The sequence below is a fragment of the Hevea brasiliensis genome, chromosome 17 (assembly GCF_030052815.1).
Source record: "Hevea brasiliensis isolate MT/VB/25A 57/8 chromosome 17, ASM3005281v1, whole genome shotgun sequence".
Lineage (NCBI taxonomy): Eukaryota > Viridiplantae > Streptophyta > Magnoliopsida > Malpighiales > Euphorbiaceae > Hevea > Hevea brasiliensis.
In genome coordinates, this window is record NC_079509.1 from 18,522,847 (window position 1) to 18,545,666 (window position 22,820).

Genomic DNA, 22,820 nt, shown 5'->3' on the forward strand with positions numbered 1-22,820 from the left:
TGTTATTCATTTGACAAGCTCAACAACTCAAGATTTCATTTCCACTTGTAAAAAAATGATCATATTGAACGTCTGGCATCACATCGCCAACAATCATAGCAAACTACTATGTAATTCCAGATGTTTCAGTTGCAACAAGTGACACAAACAAGTAGGAAAAGGAATAGAGAAAAAATCACAGCAAAATAAATATGCCGATCGGATGAACAGCCATTCATGCACACAAGCAAATGATGATGCCAACTTTGAGCGTTCCAAGAGTGAGAAGCAAGTTTACGCATCCCTTCCAAGTTCCAAGCCATAACACTCAACAAAGAATATCACAATGTTGTTCCAAGCTATCTTTTTGACCCTTTCTTAGTAAAGCAGCTTAGCTTCATTTGTGGGCCTCTTTCACAAAAGCCACTTCCCCACCTACAGCAGTTGGAGGCAGCAAATGCTTCTCTTGATCTGCATCATCGATCTCTGTTGAGTCGCGGGGTGTAGTGGTTGCCAAGGATTCACTTCCATCTTCTATAGAAGAAATTACCCAAAAAGGAAAAAAATGTCAGAAATATCAGCTATAGAACAGCAATCATTTTTTTAATAAAAAAGACGCTAATTGAAGTCTACCAAGACGAGAAAATTTTCAAGAAAGGGAAACGCACCAATGCACTCATGGTATTCCGGCAGCTGTTTAACGGTAGTTACTTGAAGGGTATCTGGAAGCAGACAACTACATAAAGCACCTGTATTTTGGAGCAATCACGAACGGTTGATTTATTTTCATCAATAGTGCTGCCAACAGCAAACATATGGGAAAAGCAGAGCAAGAAAACGAAGACATCTTTTGTTTCTTCAGTTTATCTTTTATGTTTTGGTAGTTGAATAAACCAAGCCATAACCCTCGACTTGAAGTCACAAATGTAGAAGTTATAAAATCCTCAAATCATCAAGATTAACCCATTATCCAATCATGGTCCCACCAGAGAGCACATTTGAAGATTGCCCCACCCTAACATTTTTCCATAAGATACAAACCCTGCACTCATATTATGATTGCAAGTCCAAGATTTTACTATTTCACCACATAATGGTCTCTACCATTGCCAATTGCAAAGATAATAACGCTTGATGCCATCTTTTGAAAGTCCAAGTTTATTAAAATAATAAAGTTAATTCATCACTACTGCAAGGAATGGGAAAACTGAATTGAAAAGCCATATTGATTAAAATAAAGCCATTTAATTTTCAAAGGGTTCAAATTCCTCAAAAACAAATAATCAGAATTTATTTTGAGAAGTCCACAGAAACACCATAAATTGATCCTTGAATTCACAACTCAACACCTAAATTAAACAAGAAGCTCAAGGCGTACTCTTTAACTGCAACAATGATGTTGGCTTTAGCTGTTCATAAACCCATTTTAGCAGAAACTCAACAAAATTTACCGAGCTATGGATGACAGAAGAAGAATCAAATGAATAACTACTTGGAAGAAATGCTGCATACCTAGCCGGGCAAGTCGATTTACCCACCCTGGTATCCGCTTGCCTACCAACCTGTGTGAGATGTCATCTGTAAAATGGTTGCAATTCTTAGAGATGAGGTGATAGGTGTCTCCGTGATATTCAGAAGCCACAGTTTCTATGAATGTCCGAAATTCAGAGGCAGACATATTAATGCGGCCCAGTGGGATGGAACATCTATAAATGAAACCAGGACAGCTTCTGGGCTCCACTTCAAAAACTCCACTGACTGGTAACTCATGGGCTCCAAATCCATACTCTTTACCCTGTACTGTTCACACACAATCAAGAAGTAATTCTAGCTCAATAGATTAAGAATGACTATCAACATAAAAATACTAATGTAAGATCATGTCTTTCATCTCAACACGTATGGAGATACTCCCCAAAGACCGGAACAATATATCAGAAATAGGAATTTCACATAATTTGACAAGTTATGAATACCATAACCAAAAGAAATCCTACACATTGTGGCCCTTCCAGAACTCACACATCAGAATACTCTACATACATAAGTCGAGATAAAGACAGAAGCATGCCAATAGCAAGACATTCCAGGACAATGATCAGAACAGTACCTTGAGGGCAGTATTAAAATAAGAAAGATCCAACCCAATCAACTAGAGACAAATGCTGCTGAAAATATATCAATCCAGAACATTATGTGAAGTATTAGCTCTTAATAGTAGTATTCTTCAAGCCCTAAAAATTGAAAGGATATAGAACATTTATGGGTTAAGAACATGCACAGACAATGACAATTAGCTAGCTATAAATCATGCAAAGCTTTGAAGTACAAATTTGTTTAGGCACAATGCATAATAAAGTTTCAAATTGGCTACTACAAAAAGAATAATTTTCATATCTAGAACCCAAGAAATAAACTTTAAAAAAAAGGAGCATATTCCAATTGAAGACAATTACAAAAAACAAAGCCCATAAAACTTTTCCTCTCATTTTCAACATGAGAATAAGCTTAATGAAAAGAGGTTGGGGAAGATCAGCAAAAGAAAAGCAACAAAACGAGCAAGAAAAGAAAAAACAACAAAAATCAGCTAATGTAAACAAACCTTCAATGCCTGAATGAAAAATCCCAAAACCGAACCAATAGGTGTAATTGTTGATAGGAGTGAGATCGTAAACATTCAACACCAGCTGGGTCTCCGTATTCTCACTCTGAGAGCTAGAAATCGAGCTATTCTCTGCCCCCATTAGACTACCAAGGAAAAAAAAAATCCTTTAAATTCGAGAAAAGCCCTCAAAAAAGCAGAAATGTTTGGCTTTCTTTAGTTTTTACTCATTGGATAAAGAAGAAGAAGAAGAGGAAAATAAATAAATAAATAAATAAGCGAATTTGAGTTCCTTAAAGATCCATATACAGGCAGAGAGGAAAAAGTTAAGAAAAGACACAATTAAACGTTAAGAAAAGATACAATTTTTCAAGAAATTTTGTATTTTTTATTAACAGAATAAAAGGGGCAGAATATAGGAAAGACAAGGGACTGGCTTCGCTGCAATTCTCATATGTACTAATCAATCACGGAGCTCATATTTACTGCTGTCTGATGCTGAAAGTTTTCTAATTCTACAATTCGGTAATTGTTAACTCGGACGGCTTTCGAATCACTGAGTGACAGAGAACGAGTGCTCGAGCACGTTCTTTGGTTTTAAAAAAGAATCCATGTGACATTTAAAAAAAAAATGTGGACTTTAATAAAAGTTAATCATTGTCAATAAACTAATTCTAATATAATAATAATTCCGTTAAAAGTAAAATAAATATCCTATAATTTTTAATTGTTATTTATTGTTATACGAACACTCATTAAGGATTTACAACGGGCCAAGCACGTATGGCTATTCCATTTAATCAAATTTTAATAGGTTCTAATCGAATTTGAAATAAATTTATATTTAAAAAATAATATTTATAATAAATTTTTATTGAATTTGAATTTACATGATAAATTTTTATTATGTAAATTTATTTATATAAATAATTAATTAAATATAAAATAAATATTTTTTATAATAATATTTATACATTTTATAGGGATATATATATTAAATAAATAAAATTTAAATATTTTATAAAATTATTAAATTTTTAAAAAATAAATTATTAATTAAAAATATTTTTATATAAAATATTAATTAAAATATATAAAATTTGATGAATTTAAGTATTATTTGAATAATAATAATTCAAAATTTGAGATGAACTTGAATAATTAAAGATAAATTTTAATAGAAATTAAGATCGAGTGATTTTTATGGGTATCTTAGCATTACAAAACATTAGAGATGAGAGTTTATTGATAGTGAACTAGTCATGAGCCTTGCTAAGCAAGTAGTGTAGAATTTTATAAAATTTTAAATAAATTACGTTTTAATTCTTGAGTTATATCAAAATTAATCCATAAACCCTTTCGATTTTTAAAAGCAATCATTTTTTTATCTAAGTTTTAACTCCATCAAAATAAAAGTCCCTCCATTAAAAAAATGCCATTAGTGGAACATAAAATAACCCTATTATCCTTGCTTTTGCTCTCCCTCAAATTCAACCATCGTCCCCTGCATACCCCTTAAGAACAATCATTTCCTTGAGAAACAAGTTCAATCCCAATAAAATTCAAAGCACATGTGGCCTAATCACAAACCTATCCATAATCCCATAACAAATCAGCTACATTTTCAATCAAGACATTAATCCACCAGAAACAGATAATTCTAAACTACCATTGAATTTAATCAAACAAAAAATTCTTACATCAATTAATCAATCAACATTTCAACACACACATTAATCTATTAAATTTCAAAAGCTAATGAAAAAGAAGAACAACAGAAGAAGACGCCATGAACCCATATATCAACATCAAGAACCCAAAATGCAAAGCCTAGTTCTGAACTCTTTATTTTCCTTCGTTTCTTTCTCCTGCTTGTTTGGCTTTTCTTACTAAGGGTACAACCCTCAGTTTCTATTGCGATTAGGTGGCCTTCCTCTGCCTCTTTAGGTAAGGGAAGGTAGCCTTGCCTTTTCCTACCCAGCTAGTGGGTTCCCTTTCCACCACTAGGTGAGTTATAGATAGTGATTTTGAGATTTTTGACTAGCTAGGCTTAATTGTTAAGGGTTCTTATGGCTGCCATGGTTGATCTATGTTTATGCTTATTATTCTTTGTACTTGTGCCTATGATTTTGTCTTCTTACAGGTTTGTTGGAAGGCTAACAGAGCATCTATTTTGTTCTTACTATAAATGGCGTGAGGGTGCAAATCTAGTGGCGATTTCTCACTGGGTCAAAGTGTTGATAGTTAATGGCTGACTCGGAAGGCGCCATTGGGACGCCAAAAAGGTCCTCCACCTCTTCCCTTCGTCGATTTTAGTGATGTTTTGTTGCCTATATCTAGTTTGCACAGGTTCTTGGCCTTGGGTTTCAATGTTTTATCCTAGCTTTTGGCCTCTACTTTTATTAGAAGGCTGTTGCTTATTGCCTTTGTTTGGATTTGGTTTTACTCCTTCCATGCATGCAAGTTTCCATCTGGCAAAGACCCGGCTTTGCTCATTCCAGTTGGTTATAGTGTCACGAGATTTCCAGTGTTCTCTCATGGCTAAGCGGTGCTGCATACTTTGGGTAGGGTTATCCTCATTCGGGTCTATAACCCTATTTTTTACGGTTTTGATGTTTATGCTCTAGGCCTTTAGTTTTTGGGCTTGGTTATGGGTCTACAAGCTAGGGTTTTCTTCATATTTATTAAGCTTAGAACCTTGATATACTCAGCTCAGCCTTATTTTAAAGGCTTTTAATGGATTTAACTTATCTTTGACCCAAAAAAAAAAAAAAAAAAAAAAAACCAATTCCTCTGGAACTTACCCAAGTAATTCTATAGTGGCTCTTCTTCATAATGGATCATAAGCTCACTAACAATAATTGAAATGCCTTGTATCCAATTGCCCATAAACTCACATATGTTAAAAGAAATAAATCTAAATTTAGAAACCAAAAAATCACAATTTTTACAAATAATACACAACTACCTACGCACCACCCAAAACCTCTAAAAAACAAAATTGAGATCAACATAGACAACAACAGCCATAGGCTCCACAATTTCTATACATAATACACAACAAACTCTTCCCTAGCCCTATTGAACAAACCCAACTCCTCCCTTTCACCCCCACAAAATACTTATCCCTCTCTCCTCACAACTCTATTTCGATGTTAAATTTAATAGAAATTATGAAAGTTGAATCAATGGGACTAAGGCTGAGCATTTGGCTAAAATCAAACTAAACTAAACCGCACAAATCTAAAATCAAATTTCACATTTAAAAAACATAACATAAGCAAAACAAACCAATTTAAAAGAGGAACCGAATTAAACCGATGTTTTGTTTGGTTCAAAATCATCAGTTTGCTTTCAAACTTCCCAAATCAGAAATCCTCAATTTTTTTCCCAAATCACAAATCCCCAATTTGCTGTCCTAAATCGCAAATCCCTAACTTCTTGCTCCAAATTGCAAATCCCCAAACACATTCAATAATTCATATAGATTCAATGTAAATACAATATTGATCATCGCAAGTCATAATAGATTCAATACACATGCAATACATACACCCAAATCTCAAATTCAATACACCCAAATCCCAAATACCCAATGCACCCAAGTCGCAACAGATTCAATCAATACACATGCAATACACACGTAATAGATTACTTAAGTATACATTTGATGTTCAAAGCCCAAAAAGGTGAAGTCAAGAACATTGTTTGAAGAATTTTTGGACAACGATACCCAAATCTCAAATTCAAATTGTATATTGACTTTGCCTTTTTGAGATTTGATGGTAAAGAAGACTGAAGACGAAGCATCCCTTCGCATGTGTGAAGACTAGGGGTGAGCAAACGGTCGGTTTGATTTTGAACCGAACTGAACTGATAAAACTGAAAATTGAAAATCAAAAATTTTAAAAACCAAACCAAATTGATTAATAAGAGAAAACCGAATTGAATTGAACTGATAAATATCAGTTCGATTCGGTTTTAAACCGATCAAACCGAAATTTATAAAATTTCATATTTTTAACATTAAATCTAAATAATTAAACATAAAAACAAAAAAAAATATAGAAATAAAAACTCAAAAATCTTAAGGTTTGGTTCGGTTTTCTTTGATTTTGGTTTGGTTTGATTCGATTTTCTTTGATTTCCTATATATATTAATAATTTCGGTTCGGTTTGGTTTTTTATATTTTTTTATGAAAATAACCGAATCGAATCGATTAACCGAAATTATCAAAATTATAAATCGAACCGAACTAATTGAATTTTAAAATTGAACCGATTGAACCGAATTAAATCGATTCGGTTCGATTTTTCAGTTTAAACCAAAAACTACTCTCCCCTAGTGAAGACCGAAAAGTGAAAACGGTGGTGATGGTGTTGCATGTTGTGTGCGAAGAAGAAGAGGAAGAAGATGAAGCCAAGAAGAAGAAGAGAGGTGTGTGTGATTTAGAGATGAGAGAGCGGGGTTGGGTGGTGGGGCAGCTGGGAATGGGAAAGTAAAGTAGGGGTTTTAATGTGTTATATATATAGGATCCAACACGGGAATTTGGAAAATCGGTTCAATTCGGTTCAAAATGATTTTCTCACGAAAAAAACAAACCTAACTAAAAAATTGAAAATTAAAAAGGAAACTAAACTGCTCACAATAAAAAATCGAATAAACCAAATAGGCTCGATTTAATTTGATTTTTGATTTGGACCGAAATATGCTCCGCCTAAATGGGATTCTAATTAGCAAATTGAGTTAGTTTGCTAGAAAATACACAATAAATATGTAAGGGAAATTGGTAATTTATATTATAAACTTCGATAAATTAATACCTAGGCCCCAAAATTTTCCAAAATAATAAGTAAATTCTAAATTTTTTTTAAGAATTTTTTTTTCAAATAAAATGTTTTTCAGAAAGGATTTTTTTTAGTAAATATTTTAAAAAATAAATTTGCGATTGGAATTGTAGAATATTTGTTTAATTTGTTGATTTTGAGGTGAGACAGAGAAAAAAAAATTATTTCAACTGAATGTTATCTTGTCATTGTTGCGGTTTTTTGGAAGGTAAAACATAGAAAGAAAGTAATAAGAAAGAAATAATAGAGAGATAGATTAGAGAGCATAGAAAGAAAGTAGCTTTCTATAAACTTGAAGGAGCAAATTATAAAATATCAAAATATCATTTTAGTCCTTTCATGAAATATGAAAGAAAATAACGTACATTAATACAATAAGGGCTAAAAGAATAATAGAATATTAAAGTTGTGATACTTTGAAGGAGGTTGAATTAATATGAATAAAAAAAATAATGTTGATAGATGATGAGATAAGAAATAATAATATAATAATCCCATGAGTTACATTTTTTTTTTTTTAAAGACTAACAAAGTTAACATGTAAAAAATATATATATAAATCAACTTAAGAGAAAAATACATTCTGAACAATTCGATATTATGATCGTGAATAATTAAATTTATTTGCTTATTAAAAACCTATATATTATAGTAATATTCTATTGTATAAAAAAATTAATAAAAAATACATATAAAAAAAATAAATTACGAAATACGTACAAATACAAATGAAAAAAATGCAGAGCTAAAAATTGTCAACTGCATGTACGAGACAAAGACCATCAATTGCCATTTTATGTTCAGACAGAGTGATCAATGGTGGTCTTGATTTAAAAAAAAAAAAAAATTACAAGTTCTTTCCATGGATTTGCTTGTACCTGTATGGCAGGTTTTCAGAATTAAACCAGACTATAAGGTAAGTGTTTCTCTAACATAAGGCTATGTCTATGTTCTGCTATATCATACCAGTGACAGCAAAAAAGAAGTTCACCTGGCTCCACAGCCTCCGATCAGACACGACAGTGGACGAAAAAAAAAACTTAGCACGTCTCATCATGCCATGTTCTCGATGGTCCAAAAGTATTTACACGAAAAACATGCAAAGATTGACACGTTACTCTGCCTCGTTGTAGTCATTTAATGTTCATGCTTGCTGACATTGTTCGTAGCTCCTTAGCAATCTCTGAGAAGGCTGGCCTAGACTCAGGATCAGATGACCAGCATCTCTCCATTAGTGATCTCCAAGCTGGATCACACCAGCTTGGAATTTCAGGTAGCAGGGCGCCCTTGATTTTACCAGCTGAAAATATCACATAAAAATTTTAAAAAGATAAAGATCAGATCACAAAATCAAAATCAAGCAAACTTGCATAGCTCAGCAATTCCGATTCTGAACTGTTTATTTGATAGGTAATAAAATAATCTCAATGGAATGCACATCATTCTTTCTGATCCTCAGCCAAATCGAAAACTAAAAACCATGAGATGTGAAGTCAAATGACAGGATAAAATGCTAGCTTTTTGCCAGATTTAGATGGCAAAACTGAAATACGGGATCAGATAAATGGTGATGACAATGAAAATGCCATCAAAGCATACATGTATTGCTGAAAATTTTCTAAGAACACATTTACTTTTTAGCACGACACTTAAAGTCAATTAACCTATTATTTCTTCTGAATTCAAGTTTGCATAAGGTTCCTCGCCAGTTAGGAGCTCCCACATGACAATTCCAAATGAGTAAACATCAACCTGCATAGAATTACCAATGCATTCAGCAAATTGATAATGAAATTGGCAAAAAACACAAATTTTACATCTGTTGCTGCACATGCTCACAAGTACAAAAGCCACCATCCTACCTTCTCTGTTACCATATTGTTCTTACTGTGCAAAAGTTCTGGTGCCATCCAAGGTATGGTTCCTCGTACTCCACCAGAGACAAGGGTCCGCTGTTTAATTTTTGATAAGCCTAGATCACCAATCTAAAAAGGTGGTGATATATTAAACACGTCCAATTCAGTTGATGAAATTCATAACAAAGACATTGAAGCTTGCTTATGCACTACAAGTAATAGAAGCAAGAGAGGGTTTGGAATCTAATCCATACAAGAAAATACTTCTTAGTTAGGTACCTTGCACACCGGTCGCTGAGGATCCTTCATATTCACGAGGAAATTATGAGACTTCAGGTCAAAGTGGACAATGTTCTTTTCATGTAGATATTCCATTCCAAATACAGCATCCATTGCCAATATTATCCTCTTCCGACGATCAATTGTCCTGCAAGTAGGAAAGAGCACAATTAGGGAAGGGGAAGCAAATACATGAAACAGTGCTCATCAAAGTTAGGTTCTACACATAATATTGTGAGATGAAACACTAAACAAGAACATTCAATCTAAATTGGTAAGTATATGTGAAAATCTATGATAAATTCCCAGGGATATGATATAAATCTAGATGAACAAAGAAGTAGCAACAAATTGTTAGTTATAAGTTTTAACAGCAACTGTTTCATGCTATCACCAAATAAAAGATTCGAGGTGTAAAATAAAAAAATAGTTGAATGTTAAACCCTATATTTCCAATCATACAGCTGCCATGAAAATTCATTCTCCCACATCAGAAACCAGGTTACTCTGAGTCTCAAACTAACACTTCTTAACCAATTAGTCATGACTGTTTATAATTGCAATGAAAAATATGTTAGAAAGTCTAACTTATCATATTTATCTTCAGGAGGAAGCTCAATATCTTGTAACCAAATGCATGACCCAAAGCCAGTTGTTTCAGTTTAGAGAAGTTGGTTGCCAAACTTCAGTACTCTCTGAACTGAAGTTTTAAGCTTTCTCCTCATCCTTTTCAGTTTCACCGGCTTAGTCTGACTACAAATGTAAGAATGCTTCCAGTACTAATTAATATTGATATAATATCTATCTGGAAGTCTCAAATTTCTTTGGCGTATGTCATTCAATAAATACAATACAATGCAGTAATAGTATTGTATGCCTGTAAAACATGAGGAAGCATCGTGTTCTAAATTTAATTATGCATTAATTCATAATATTTCTATTGTGCTTCCATAATCCATGAATTTTAATCTGAAAATAATTTGCATTCTACCCTGATTGTGAAGCAACCAATATATTAAAACCAGTTTATGATCTTTAAGACTGTCAAAAATGTGGTAGCAAACATGCGCTTCACACATCCATTGTCAGGATAGACATTTTAATAGAAAATGAAACTCTGACAATATAATGGAAATAGTGTAATTAAATTACTGTACCGATCCTTTCTCCGCAGAACTTGTTTCAGAGAGCCATTCACCATGTACTCTGTCACTGTTGCCAAGTTATTCAGAGGTCCATCTGTTACAACACCATAAAATGCCACTATGTTTGGGTGGTGAAGTTGACCAAGCATGTGAGCTTCCTTCCAAAAGTCTGCAACCTGCACATAAGGATATGGAAACAAGTCCTTTTTTTTTTGTTGACCATAACACGTATATCACCACCCTATGCACATTCTTATGGCTTTCAACCATATTCGAAAGATAAAGTATCATGCTTATTAACATGCACGGAAGACTGAGGAAGGAGTAAAAAAGGTATTTCAAGCTTGAGTGCAATAAAAGCAGCTAGTATTTATATTACTTGATTGACAGGTGATTCTTCGTTTAACTTGAAAACCTAAATCAAATATCTATGTTACCTTGGAAGTGAATAAATAACGGAAGATTTCATAGTCTGGAACATTACCAATTGAACTTCCTTCAACGAGCCTTCAATGAAGCAACTTGGTTTTATCCTCTTGATGGCAACACTAGAACCTTTCCATTTTCCATGGTAGACAGTTCCATATGTGCCTGAACCAAGTTCTTCAATATACTCCAGATCTGAATTTTTAATAGTCTGCAGAACAAAGCAAAAACACATTTTGAATATGGGTCCATACAATGATAAGAAAGGTATGAGATATAGAAATCACATATGCTCAAACAATCTACCTGCAACTCACGATTAGCTAGATGAGTATAAAATGCAGCCAAGTCACTAGGGATTCCACCGATCACCCTGGAGCACTTGGTGCTTTCTTTAGTCTCAGCCTATGAAAACAGATGAAGTCGCCAAAAAAGTTAGAGCAATTTTTTCCCTGTCTTAGGATTGAACGAGAAAAAATACATACACATGATACCTTTTTTTCAATGTTTAAAATCTCTTCTTCATGCTCCTGATTCTTTTCCATGCTAACTGCGTTAGGAGCAGAGAAATTAGATGCCACTGCATTTGATTTGTCACCTTCAGGTCCTGTGCTAAGTTGTCCACACATAATATCTGAGGGCTTGGATTCCGTCTTCAATGAAGAATCACCAACAGTACTACTGGCAGGAGAAGAGGCAGAAGGTTCCACCCCTTCAGATGAGGACAATGACAAGTTATACAAAAGATCCACCGAAGATAAAGCTTCCCTTTCCAAATAAGAAGTTCCATTCTTTGAATTGTTGAACATGTTAATTTCTCTTCCTGTATTTATCAAATTGGTATTGCATTCCACTTCTGCTTCATTGGTAGAGCACCGATCCTTTGATAAGCCAGAGATGTTAACAACCTTCCACTGCTCAACTGTGAATAGCTCATTATTAAGGGATACTGAATTGTAATTCTCATACATGCTATGATATGGAACTTCATTTGTTTCATATAGTGAACCAGTCAAGAGATCTTGTTGACTTTCTGTTTTATCCACACATGATGATGGTCCCACAACAGCCTTAGGAGACCAGAGAGACTGTTTGCCAGCAGAAGCACCTTCTCCATGATAAGCTACATGAAAGTCTTTGGAATTTGAATTTCCACGCAGTGAAACAGCAGAGCCACTATATTCTTTTGGTACGCTAAAGGAGGAATTATCCTTATTAAAACTTGAATTGATCATGCTAGTTCTTCCCCCCTGCTTTGAGCCATATAATCTCGCAGATGGTCCCTGCTTTGAGATGGTTGAATTTGGCCTTAGCCCAGGGTAGCATTTTACTGCTGAAAGCCTTCCATCCAATCTAGAATTTCGATGGTTCCCCATCTCGGCCCGGTTATTCTTATGGCTCTTAACCTGGTATGGATAAAACCGCTGATTTCCAGATTCATTGGCAATAATAAACCTATGGTTTCGGATTCCATTCTGATAACCACCGCTGGAGAAGGGAGATTTGGCAGGATAGGTGCTTCCACCCCAATGATTGTTGCGTAAAGCACAAACCGTAGTCCATGGCATGATATTTTCCCTATTCAAGTGACTCAGTGTCCCCTGCCCAAAGATTCCTGAATCCCGCTTGGCATCGTGAAGATCACAAATATTTTTTACCATCGAATTATGCAAATGATTCGAATTCTCAGCACAAATCCCCAATCCATCACCAAAAACCTGAAATTTTTGCCCTGACAAACAATGCGTGGAACTATTCGTTTCCACATGCAAATTTCCATCCTTCGGGTTCAACGGATGCAAGCGATGGCCTAGACATTGAACCAATCTATCCCAACTCTCACTTCCATGCAAATAAGCATTCCCTATTCTGTAACCCAGCATGTTTCCCTGATACAGGTCCCCTTGTGGCATCGAAGCGTTTGTTTCATGAGCGAAATCTCTAAGAGGTTGATTATATTTATGATTAGTATCCTCACAAGAAGACACAAATTCCATTTCACTCCCACCATTAACACCCCGAAGGCTATGAATTCCTTCCGATTGTTTGGCTAGCAACTGCTGCCTCAAAACCATTTTTCTCAATGAATCATCACCGCACCTGAACCTAACGACATCTTTCACAGGATTCTTGGCCACCTTATCATCAAACTGTGCTTTACACACCTTGGCCCCACCTCTCAAAGCATCATTCTCTATGTAATTGACCCACAAATCACGGTTTCCCTTAAAAAACCCATTTTTACTGTTATTGTGATTCTCATAACCAATATCATTATCGTGACTATCACATTCATTCCCGTCACTACTACACACAAAGACCCAAAGCCTAGCATGCTTACCGCACAACTCCAGCTTATCATACTCCTCGATCATGCACCTAACGTCTTCGTCGGAGGCAATCGATACCAGAGGAACACCCGTTTCCAAGTCTGACTCGGGGTCACGGGCACGTCGGGACCCGGATTCTGACCCGTACATGGGAAGCTGGTACTTGAGCGAGAAAGAGCGTAATTTAGGGCAAAGATCGGACATCTTATTGAGAAGCTTGAAGAAGCCGATTTTCCGGTCGACCGAAATGATACGAGTCTCCCCACCAATGTATCTGAGTTTGTTGGAAGGTGGCCTAAAATGGAAAGCGCCATTGAAGCTGCAAATCAGCTTGATACTTCTTGATGAGGAGGCGGAGGCTGTGGTGGTGGTAGTGGATTTCCTCCGGATACGAGACACTGGTTGTTCTTTCATGGAAAGAGGAGTGAAAGACTGGAGTAAATATTGCTGGCAGAGGCACATAGAGAGAATATAAATGAACAGTGTGCGTGGGATTTTATAGTGGCGTCTTGAATGTTGAAGCGGTTAAATATTTGGCCTATTAGTTTGTTAGAATTGCAAGTTTGCCATCAACACTGCCCACGGGCGCCTCAGCCTCGGCCTCTGGTGGTCAGGTGTATTATTTTTCCTTGGACACAAGAAAAAAAGTGACGACATAATAATTATTTTTTTATAAAAAAATATATTTTTCTCTAATTATAATATTTTTTTTTTCATTTTCTGAATTTAATATCTCTTTATTCAAAAAATTGAGATATTTGCTCTCCCGTTAGGATTTAGTAGAGAGAATGTCGAGGAAGAAATTTGGGTTAAAATTAATTATTAGATTTTGAACCTCCTTTTATTTATTATTTGCCTGATTGCCCCTGGCAACAAGGAAACCGCTCTCTTTTGATCGAACTCTCTGTGCATAAAAAACTGTGTGTGTATGCTACCATGAGTCTCAGATGTCTAGTAAAAAAGGCCAAATCAGCTTATAAACGAAGGAAATAGTAAAACTGGTGTTTTTAATGAATACTACTTTAACGCTCAAGTCAAAAATATTGATTAAAAATAATAAAAAAATAATTAAAAGTTTAATAATTAATTTAATAAAATAATATATTTAATTGATAATTATTTTTTATATTTATAATTAAAAGTTAAATAATTTTTATAATTATAGGCATAAATTTTTAATATTTGATTAATATCTGAAATTTTCTTTTAAAAATTTGACATTATCTTTTATCGGTATTGTAGATGATTGGGCATGGTTACTACTCAGATTGTGGAATGAACGTCTCCACTTATTTTTTTATGTTTAATTGTATTTGTTCGGTCTCACTAGACTAAGTACTTTTTTTCTCACCTGAGTGACTCAAGCCATCTTTACCAAGTCTGGATGGTCTAAATCTTGCTTGGTCTGTGCGGCTAACCCAAGGCATGTGTTGATCGGTTTGGTTTCCTAGCGATGATTTTCTTCTTTACTTTAACTTTTTGACTGAGCATTAATGCTTTGATTATTTCGTTAAATTTTTTAATTGAACACTGATTATTTGACATAAATTTAAATTTTAAATAAATAATATTATTTATTTAAATTTAATTTATTATAAATTTAATATATAAAATATATAATAAAAAATAAGTAAACTTCATATATTTATACCTTAATTATTTATAATTGGTTATATATACAATGAGTTCTGTCGCTGTCTTTTGTTCTCGGGGCGGGAGCTTACTTTCTGCAGCACTTACAAAAAAGACCCTCTTCGATTATATTTTCTTCATTTGATTATGTTGGGGTGACCACAAACAAATTTGTAATATCAATCAAATTTACTTAAAAATAAAATTGCAATTAATATTATATTTTGATATTAAATTAAAATTTATGTTGAAAGTCCCAAAGTCAAAATAATTAGTAGTTCAAAATTATAATTATCTTATATTAAAAAAGTCATATATCTTCAAATCCACTTGCTTACTAAATTAATCTTAAAATTATATATTGTAGGATTTTTTTTTTTAAATAGGTGCATAGTGATAAACACAAATTTCTTTATTTGATGAATTCAATAATGGTTAATTGTTTATTTTGTAATAAGGTGATGTATATGATAATAAGTTTATCTTGTCTTCAATTCAATTGAAAAAGAAACCATCTCTCACAGGCTTCCTTAATTTGAAATAAATTATTTATAAAAAAAATTCAATTGAATCTTCGTATCATCTTAATTTTTATCTTTTTAAAATTAATACTGTAATCTCTAAAAAATAGTACTCACATGTGGATACTGGGTAATTGACCAATAGAAAGATAGTCGAAGAAGGTCCAAGTTACCATATGTATCTCAAACACTCATTGTTACTATTAGGACATTCCCTTTAGTTACTTGAACACTTGTCCTAGTTACTCGACACTTGCCGAGTAAACTTGGATTATAACGGTTCGGTCCATTAGTGATATTATCCGCTCTGGGCCAAAGCCCTTACGATTTTAAAACGCGTCAATAGGAGTTACGAACCGCCAACTTATAAATCCAGCATCTCTCCCGTATTTTGCCGATATGGGATTTGCTTAAGGTGTTATAATCCACCCCCCTTATGGGACTCAGCGTCCTCACTGAGGTTTGCCTCACCATCGCTCAAGGTTGCACGCGGAGCGGCTCTGATACCACAAATGTAACGGCCCAGCCCACTAGTGATATTGTCCGCTCTGAGCCGAAGCTCTCACGGTTTTAAAACGCATCACTAGGGGTTACGAACCACCAACTTATAAATCTAGCATCTCTTCCGTGTTTTGCCGATGTGGGATTTGCCTAGGGTGTTACAATTCACCCCCCTTACGGGACTCAGCGTCCTCGCTGAGGTTTGCCCCACCATCGCTCAAGGTTGCATGCGGAGCGGCTCTGATACCACAAATGTAACGGCCCGGCCCACTAGTGATATTGTCCGCTCTGAGTCGAAGCCCTCACAGTTTTAAAACGCATCACTAGGGGTTACGAACCACCAACTTATAAACCCAGCATCTCTCCCGTGTTTTGCCAATGTGGGATTTGCCTAGGGTGTTACGATTCACCCCCCTTATGGGACTCAACGTTCTCGCTGAGGTTTGTCCCACCATCGCTCAAGGTTGCACGCGGAGCGGCTCTAATACCACAAATGTAACGGCCCGGCCCACTAGTGATATTGTCCGCTCTGAGCCGAAACCCTCACGGTTTTAAAACGCATCACTAGGGGTTACGAACCACCAACTTATAAATCCAGCATCTCTCCCGTGTTTTGCCGATATGGGATTTGCTTAAGGTGTTATAATCCACCCCCCTTATGGGACTCAGCGTCTTCGCTGAGGTTTGCCCCACCATCGCTCAAGGTTGCACGCAGAGCGGCTCTAATATCACAAATGTAACGGCTCGGCCCACTAATGATATTGTCCGCTCTGAGTCGAAGCCCTCACGGTTTTAAAACGCGTCACTAGGGGTTACGAAACACCAACTTATAAACCCAGCATCTCTCCCGTGTTTTGCCAATGTGGGATTTGCTTAGGGTGTTACAATCCACCCCCCTTATGGGACTTAGTGTCCTCGCTGAGGTTTGCCCCACCATCGCTCAAGTTTGCACGCGGAGCGGCTCTGATACCACAAATGTAACGGCCCGGCCCACTAGTGATATTGTCCACTCTGAACCGAAGCCCTCACGGTTTTAAAACACGTCAATAGGGGTTACGAACCGCCAACTTATAAATTCAGCATTTCTCCCATGTTTTGCCGATGTAGGATTTGCCTAGGATGTTACATGGATAAACACTAAAAGATAAAGATTCAAAAATACCCGTCGAAATCACAGTCCTAATATTATTAGGACTCCTATACATCAGTGACTCAAGTCCTAATACTAACTCTTAATCCTAATAGGAAATAAGTTTACCCAAATCTGTTTTGTTTTACTCTCTCATTCGTTCACAATCAAATTCTCAATAATGATTTAAGTATCGAAGAGATTATGCAAGTTAATTCATTAGTGTTTTCTTTTATCTCTTGTAGGTCTATACTTGCAGAAAGAATTTACGAACAATATTATAAATAAAATTTTATAAGTTAAAAATAATTAAATTTATTTTATTTTAAATATGAGAATTGATATAAAAAATATTAAATGAATTAAATTTTAGTTTACGGAACAAAGAGAGCGAAAATAACGAAGGAAAGGAGCAAGAGTCAAGAGAGGTGCAAGTGAAATTACTTGTAAAGGGCTCTATAGGACAACTATTGAAAGCATAGAACACCTTCCTACTATCTTTCAGTCCTGCGTGAACCAAATTCAGTTGTCGAAAGCAACATTGAAATATATATATATATATATATATATATATATATATATATAAGTTATAATATTTTATTAATAAATTTTAGTTTAATGTTTCTCCATTGAATTCAAATTTAAATTTCAATTGAAATTAAATTAATAAAAAAATAATTACAATATTTTTTTAATATAAAATATTAATTTAGAAAATAAAATTATATATATTTAAATTTAATGTTTTAGAAGGTGTTTGATTTAACTTATAAAAATTAGGTATTTATAAACTAATTTAAACTTATAAGTATTTAAAATTTTAAGTAATTACGTGTTTAATTATAATACTTATAAATGACTAATAAGTGTGTTTGATAAAAAATAACTTATAAATACATTTATTATTAAAATATAGTAAAAAAATATTAAATAAAATTTATGATAAATTTTTTAAAATTAAATAAAAATAATATAATAAAATATTTGATGAAAATAGCTAATAAGTATATAACTTATAAACACCAAAATAAAAAGTTAAATTCCTAATTTATTTTTTTTAGATTATAAACTTAATTTATAAGTTTAAAAATTATTATAAACAAACAGATTAATATATATTTAGAGCTAATCAACATATAAATTAAGACAAATATTCTCTTAATATTATACTTATTCTTCTAATGCATGCTTATAATTTTATTCAATTGAGTATTGATTATTTTTTATTATAAAATAGTTTAAGCGAGAAAAAATTTTTAATTTTATTGAGAAATTATTTATAATGAAATTTATAGATTATTCACTGAAAAAATAATTAATAAAATTTAAATTTTCAATCTAATATGAGAACTGATTAAGTATTATTAATTTAATTAATTATTTTATTCGATTAATTATTCTTTATGTAATTGAATTTGATAATTACAAAAAACACATTTGGAAGGAGAACTATAATATATACTCCACTTAATGGAAACAAAATCAGAAGAGTAATTAATAATAGAAGAAGAATTTGGCAGAAGTTTAATTTAGAAATTGACTACTAATGTCCTAATCTTCCTTCCCCAACAAGTTGGGGATATTCTTCTAACTTTAGTTTGCAGTACAGAATCGTGTGCTTACGTAGATCAACTGAAAATATCAATAGGGATAATTTGATGGTTGTTTGATATTAGTATTGAAATTAAAATATTATTTTTTTTTAATATTTTTATTAAAATTATTTTTTTAAATGTATTAATTAAAAAATATTAAAAAATAATTTAAAATTAAATTTAATAAATTTTAATTGTAAATATAGTAAAATAATAAAATGACTTTTTTTAAAACTGTTTTTTCAACGCGCACTTTGTCTTCTTCTCTTCTCAGTTTCTCAAGTGAGCAATTGTGGTGGGAACGGAATCCTCGGACTACGAGAACCACGGCATGACTGCCACATAAAAAAAATTCTAGCAAATGTCAACCAATTTGATTGACACCTTGATTAGAAGAGCCAGTTATTTTGGTGCACGTGTTGCATAAGATGTGGACATCACAGGTATTTAATATTTTGTTTGTGAGTCAGTTATTAAAACAAGTGTCAGTGTGATGTATCATGTACATTTTAGTTCATCTTCATAATGGGTGATGAAGGGAGGAATTTCAGTTAAGGGGTCTATTTTAAAAAATATATATATTTTAAAGATAAAAATAAAAAATCTTATTCTCAAAAGAAATGAGAAGTTTTAAAATTTTATATAAAAGGTAAAAAATTCATTTTAGTCCTTTAATTAATAGGCAATTACATTTTTAATATTTTTTAGTTTAATCAAACTTTTTAATGTTTAATTTTGATCTAATTAATCCTGTATACTGTAATTTTTATCTAATTAAGCCCAAATCAATTAAAATTTAATTTTATTAAATGTTTATCCTTTAAATAATCATTTAAAAATTTTAAAAATTAAACCAAAAGAAAAAAAAAACAAGAAAAGACCCATTCATGTTCTCTTCTCTACTTCAAGAACCTATTCTACAAGTTACTGCAAAAATCAAGAACTAAGAACCCGAAAACAAAACCAATAATTAGAATAAGTTCATATCTATCGTGGGTCCTTAAAAGTTGCCTTCTCTTGAAAATCAAGAAACCAATAACACTATAAGGGTGTATGTAGTATAAGGTTAAAAAATTAAAGATTAAATATTACTCTTATAAATTTTAGCTTTTAAGAAAGATAATTATTAATTTAGGTATCCTAAGTTAACATTTAACCTTTCAAATATATATAAATATTAAAGAGGTGAAAAGTTAATCTATATCTTTTAAGTATCTAAACAATATTAATGAAAGTTAAAAGTTACAAGGTAACAATTATCTCTTGTTAACTTCACACCAAATACTCCCTCATCTACAAAATCACTAGTTTTTGTCTACAATACATAGTGGCTTCAAATATATGGGTGTTTACTTATCTCTAGTTATTTGATAAGGGGAACGAAAAGAAATTAAAACCTATTGACTGGCCTTGTGAGAATATTTTATAAAATTATGATTTTCATTTGCATTATGTGTCTTGCTCAGCTTTACTGAAAAAATTAGGGCAAGGGATTTATATGCTTAGCTTGAAACTAAATATCTGCTGGTAGCTTTTGAGTGTTTCTTCAACATTTTAAGTTTGTACTGTAATCATGTTTCTGGGCTTTGTTTGTTCACCACTAAATTATGCTTAGGATTGACATTCAATTTTTCTACTGATTCAGATTTTCTATTTTGGAGTAAATATTTGTAAGTTTTACCACCAACGTGTTTTTGAATTTCACTTTTTCCTTTTTAGTAAATAAAGCAGATTTTACTTGTTCATTGTAGACTTTCGATTTCTCTTACCTAGGTAAACAACTGATAAAGGAGATGATAAAGCAGCGATGCCATTTAAGAGAGGTTCTCCGAGGTCCTATCGGTGTTGGTTGGGAGTTGATTTGTTTGTAGAGCCTAAATTAAATGAATGGCCGAGTTCTGATCCTTTTTTTTAGTGTTTGATTGGAAAAAAAGTTAAGGAAAATCTATATTTTATTTTCATTTGTGATAGTTGCCGAGAGTCTTCCGGATGTTTGACTTATTCCTAATAATCGGACCTTGAGTCACCAAAGGACAAGAAAACAAGTGAGGGTCAGTGGCTAGCTTGTAGCCGCTCCGATGCTCAAATCAGAAGAGAAAGTTGTCTTAAGAAAATAAAGAAAATATAATTGATTTTACAGGAAAGTTTATTAATGTGCCTTGTTTTGAGCCTCAAATATGTTTATATAAGGTTTGGGATAGCAATTATTTGAAATCTCGGCTTGATCTTTGCCCATTCCTTAATTAGGTTGTAACGAAACGTATCTTAATTGTTATGTTTAATCGCAGCCGTGATTGATGACATGATCTGCGGTCGTTCCTATCTCAAAAGGCACCGATCTCTTTGCTAAAAGACATCTTAACTGATCTTGTAAAGTAGATCATTTCCATGATAGATCGCTTCAGAGATTGTCCTTGAGCTCGGATCCAGCAAGTGTTCGGACCTAAGTTAGGTTAATCCAAACTCATCAGGATAAGTTTTAGGCTCCTCCATATCATTAGTCTCCAAGAAGTCTGAATCTTTAGGTTCAAAAAAATTGATGGCAACTCGAGGTTTGGTAAGTAATGATTATGCCTCCCTCGAGAAAACCAAATGTCTTGTCTCTGTTTTTGGTGTTCAAAAAAAATTTTAGGCGACTGTTTGAATTTTAGGATTAATTCATTTGCTATATATATATGTTGTGTTGCTCCAAAACTTTAGCTTTTTTTTTTTTTTTCCTACTTTCTTCTGTTTCTGTAATTGCTTCCGTTTGTGACTTTTTGCTTGTTGTTTCCTGACTTTTGCTTCTCTAACTGGATCTTCAGACAGTATTACGACTATGGGAGGTGGAGGCGGGAGTGGTGGCATTGCCAAGGTGACTGGTGTGCTACTTTCCGTGCTCTTCATATTCTTTTTTCAACGAATTCTAGCATGGCCTCCATTTTTTTAATTTTCAGGATCATTGAGTTAAGTCAGAAACACTTATCGGTTGAATTCCCTGAACCGGAGCGCCTATAAGCAATTCTCTTTTACTTGGTAGAGTACTCGTATTGTAATGACCTGAATTTAAAAAAAAAAAATTATAAATTCTTATATTATTATTATTATTATTATTATTATTATTATTGTGTTAAAATTATTTTTTTAAATATTTGAGTTATTTTGAGATTATTTTGTTTACATTTATGTTATTTATATAATATAATTACTAGTATATTTTTATTGTAATTTTAGAAATTAATAATATTGTAAATAATTACTTTACTTAAATATATTATTGTTAAAGTATTGTATGTGTATTATATATAAGTTTAATTATATGTTTTAGACATAATAATAATAATAATAATAATAATAATAATAATAATAATAATAATAATAATAATAATAATAATCAAACTAACGCATGAAGTGTAGAATCTGGACGTAATAATATTCAGATTTATGCAAAATGGAAAAACCCCTCCCTTTTACAAGTCTTGGACAGCGAACTTCTTCATGTAACCTGACGCCACCTCCTCCCCATATCTTCTTTCTTTCCTCCGGTCAACTCCCTTCAGTGCCATCATTCTTCATGGTGACCTTTAGTAGACCGGAAATGGTGGTGAAAGGTGGTAGCTGCGGTGGAAATGAAGAGAGGGAAAGAGAAACGAAGAAAGAGAGAGAGATTGCGCGCGATGAAGGCAGTAACTTTCTGGCGTTGTACCGTCACCGTTCGGCCACCATGCCATGCTGGATCACCTGAGTTGCAATCCTTGAAACCCATCTTTCATTTTTTACCAATAACACTGGAATCCGTGGTAATTTCCGGTGACAGCTAGAGGAGAGAGAAATAGTTTGGCAGCATCTTTTCAGCCACTTTTCCGGCAATTCGACCGTCAGATCGACGATCTGAGACCACCTATGAATTCAGGGTGAAGAAACCTTCGAAATGGACCAACTTTGCTCCGATAGGATACTGTTTGGAAAAGGTGATCATCAGATTGTTCAGATTGCTT

General features: G+C 33.4%; 2 protein-coding genes across 4 annotated transcripts; both read right to left on the reverse strand.

The window, feature by feature from the left end:
* Nucleotides 1-9: 9 nt before the first annotated feature.
* Nucleotides 10-3,176, reverse strand: LOC110636045 (deSI-like protein At4g17486). 2 transcript variants are annotated; one of them, XM_058139996.1, is made up of 5 exons: nt 3,019-3,176; nt 2,582-2,727; nt 1,492-1,779; nt 648-728; nt 10-513 (listed from the first exon to the last, which is right to left on the reverse strand). In XM_058139996.1, the coding sequence occupies exons 1-5, from the start codon at nt 3,033-3,035 to the stop codon at nt 377-379; spliced, it is 669 nt and encodes a 222-aa protein (XP_057995979.1). In that variant the 5' UTR covers nt 3,036-3,176; the 3' UTR covers nt 10-376. The 2 variants fall into 2 exon arrangements, with proteins under 2 accessions (XP_057995979.1, XP_021641258.2); XM_021785566.2 differs by lacking the exon at nt 3,019-3,176 and having other exon boundaries at nt 1,492-1,774; nt 2,582-2,722.
* A 4,851-nt stretch (nt 3,177-8,027) lies between these two features.
* On the reverse strand, nt 8,028-13,945 carry LOC110636043 (uncharacterized). Of its 2 annotated transcripts, XR_009145697.1 has the most exons (9): nt 11,630-13,945; nt 11,442-11,540; nt 11,194-11,346; nt 10,722-10,885; nt 9,565-9,712; nt 9,292-9,414; nt 9,094-9,181; nt 8,421-8,729; nt 8,028-8,307 (listed from the first exon to the last, which is right to left on the reverse strand). XR_009145697.1 is itself a non-coding variant. In XM_021785563.2 (8 exons), the coding sequence occupies exons 1-8, from the start codon at nt 13,925-13,927 to the stop codon at nt 8,563-8,565; spliced, it is 3,240 nt and encodes a 1,079-aa protein (XP_021641255.2). In that variant the 5' UTR covers nt 13,928-13,945; the 3' UTR covers nt 8,028-8,562. The 2 variants fall into 2 exon arrangements, 1 of the variants encoding a protein (XP_021641255.2); XM_021785563.2 differs by having other exon boundaries at nt 8,028-8,729.
* Between the last annotated feature and the right edge of the window lie 8,875 nt (nt 13,946-22,820).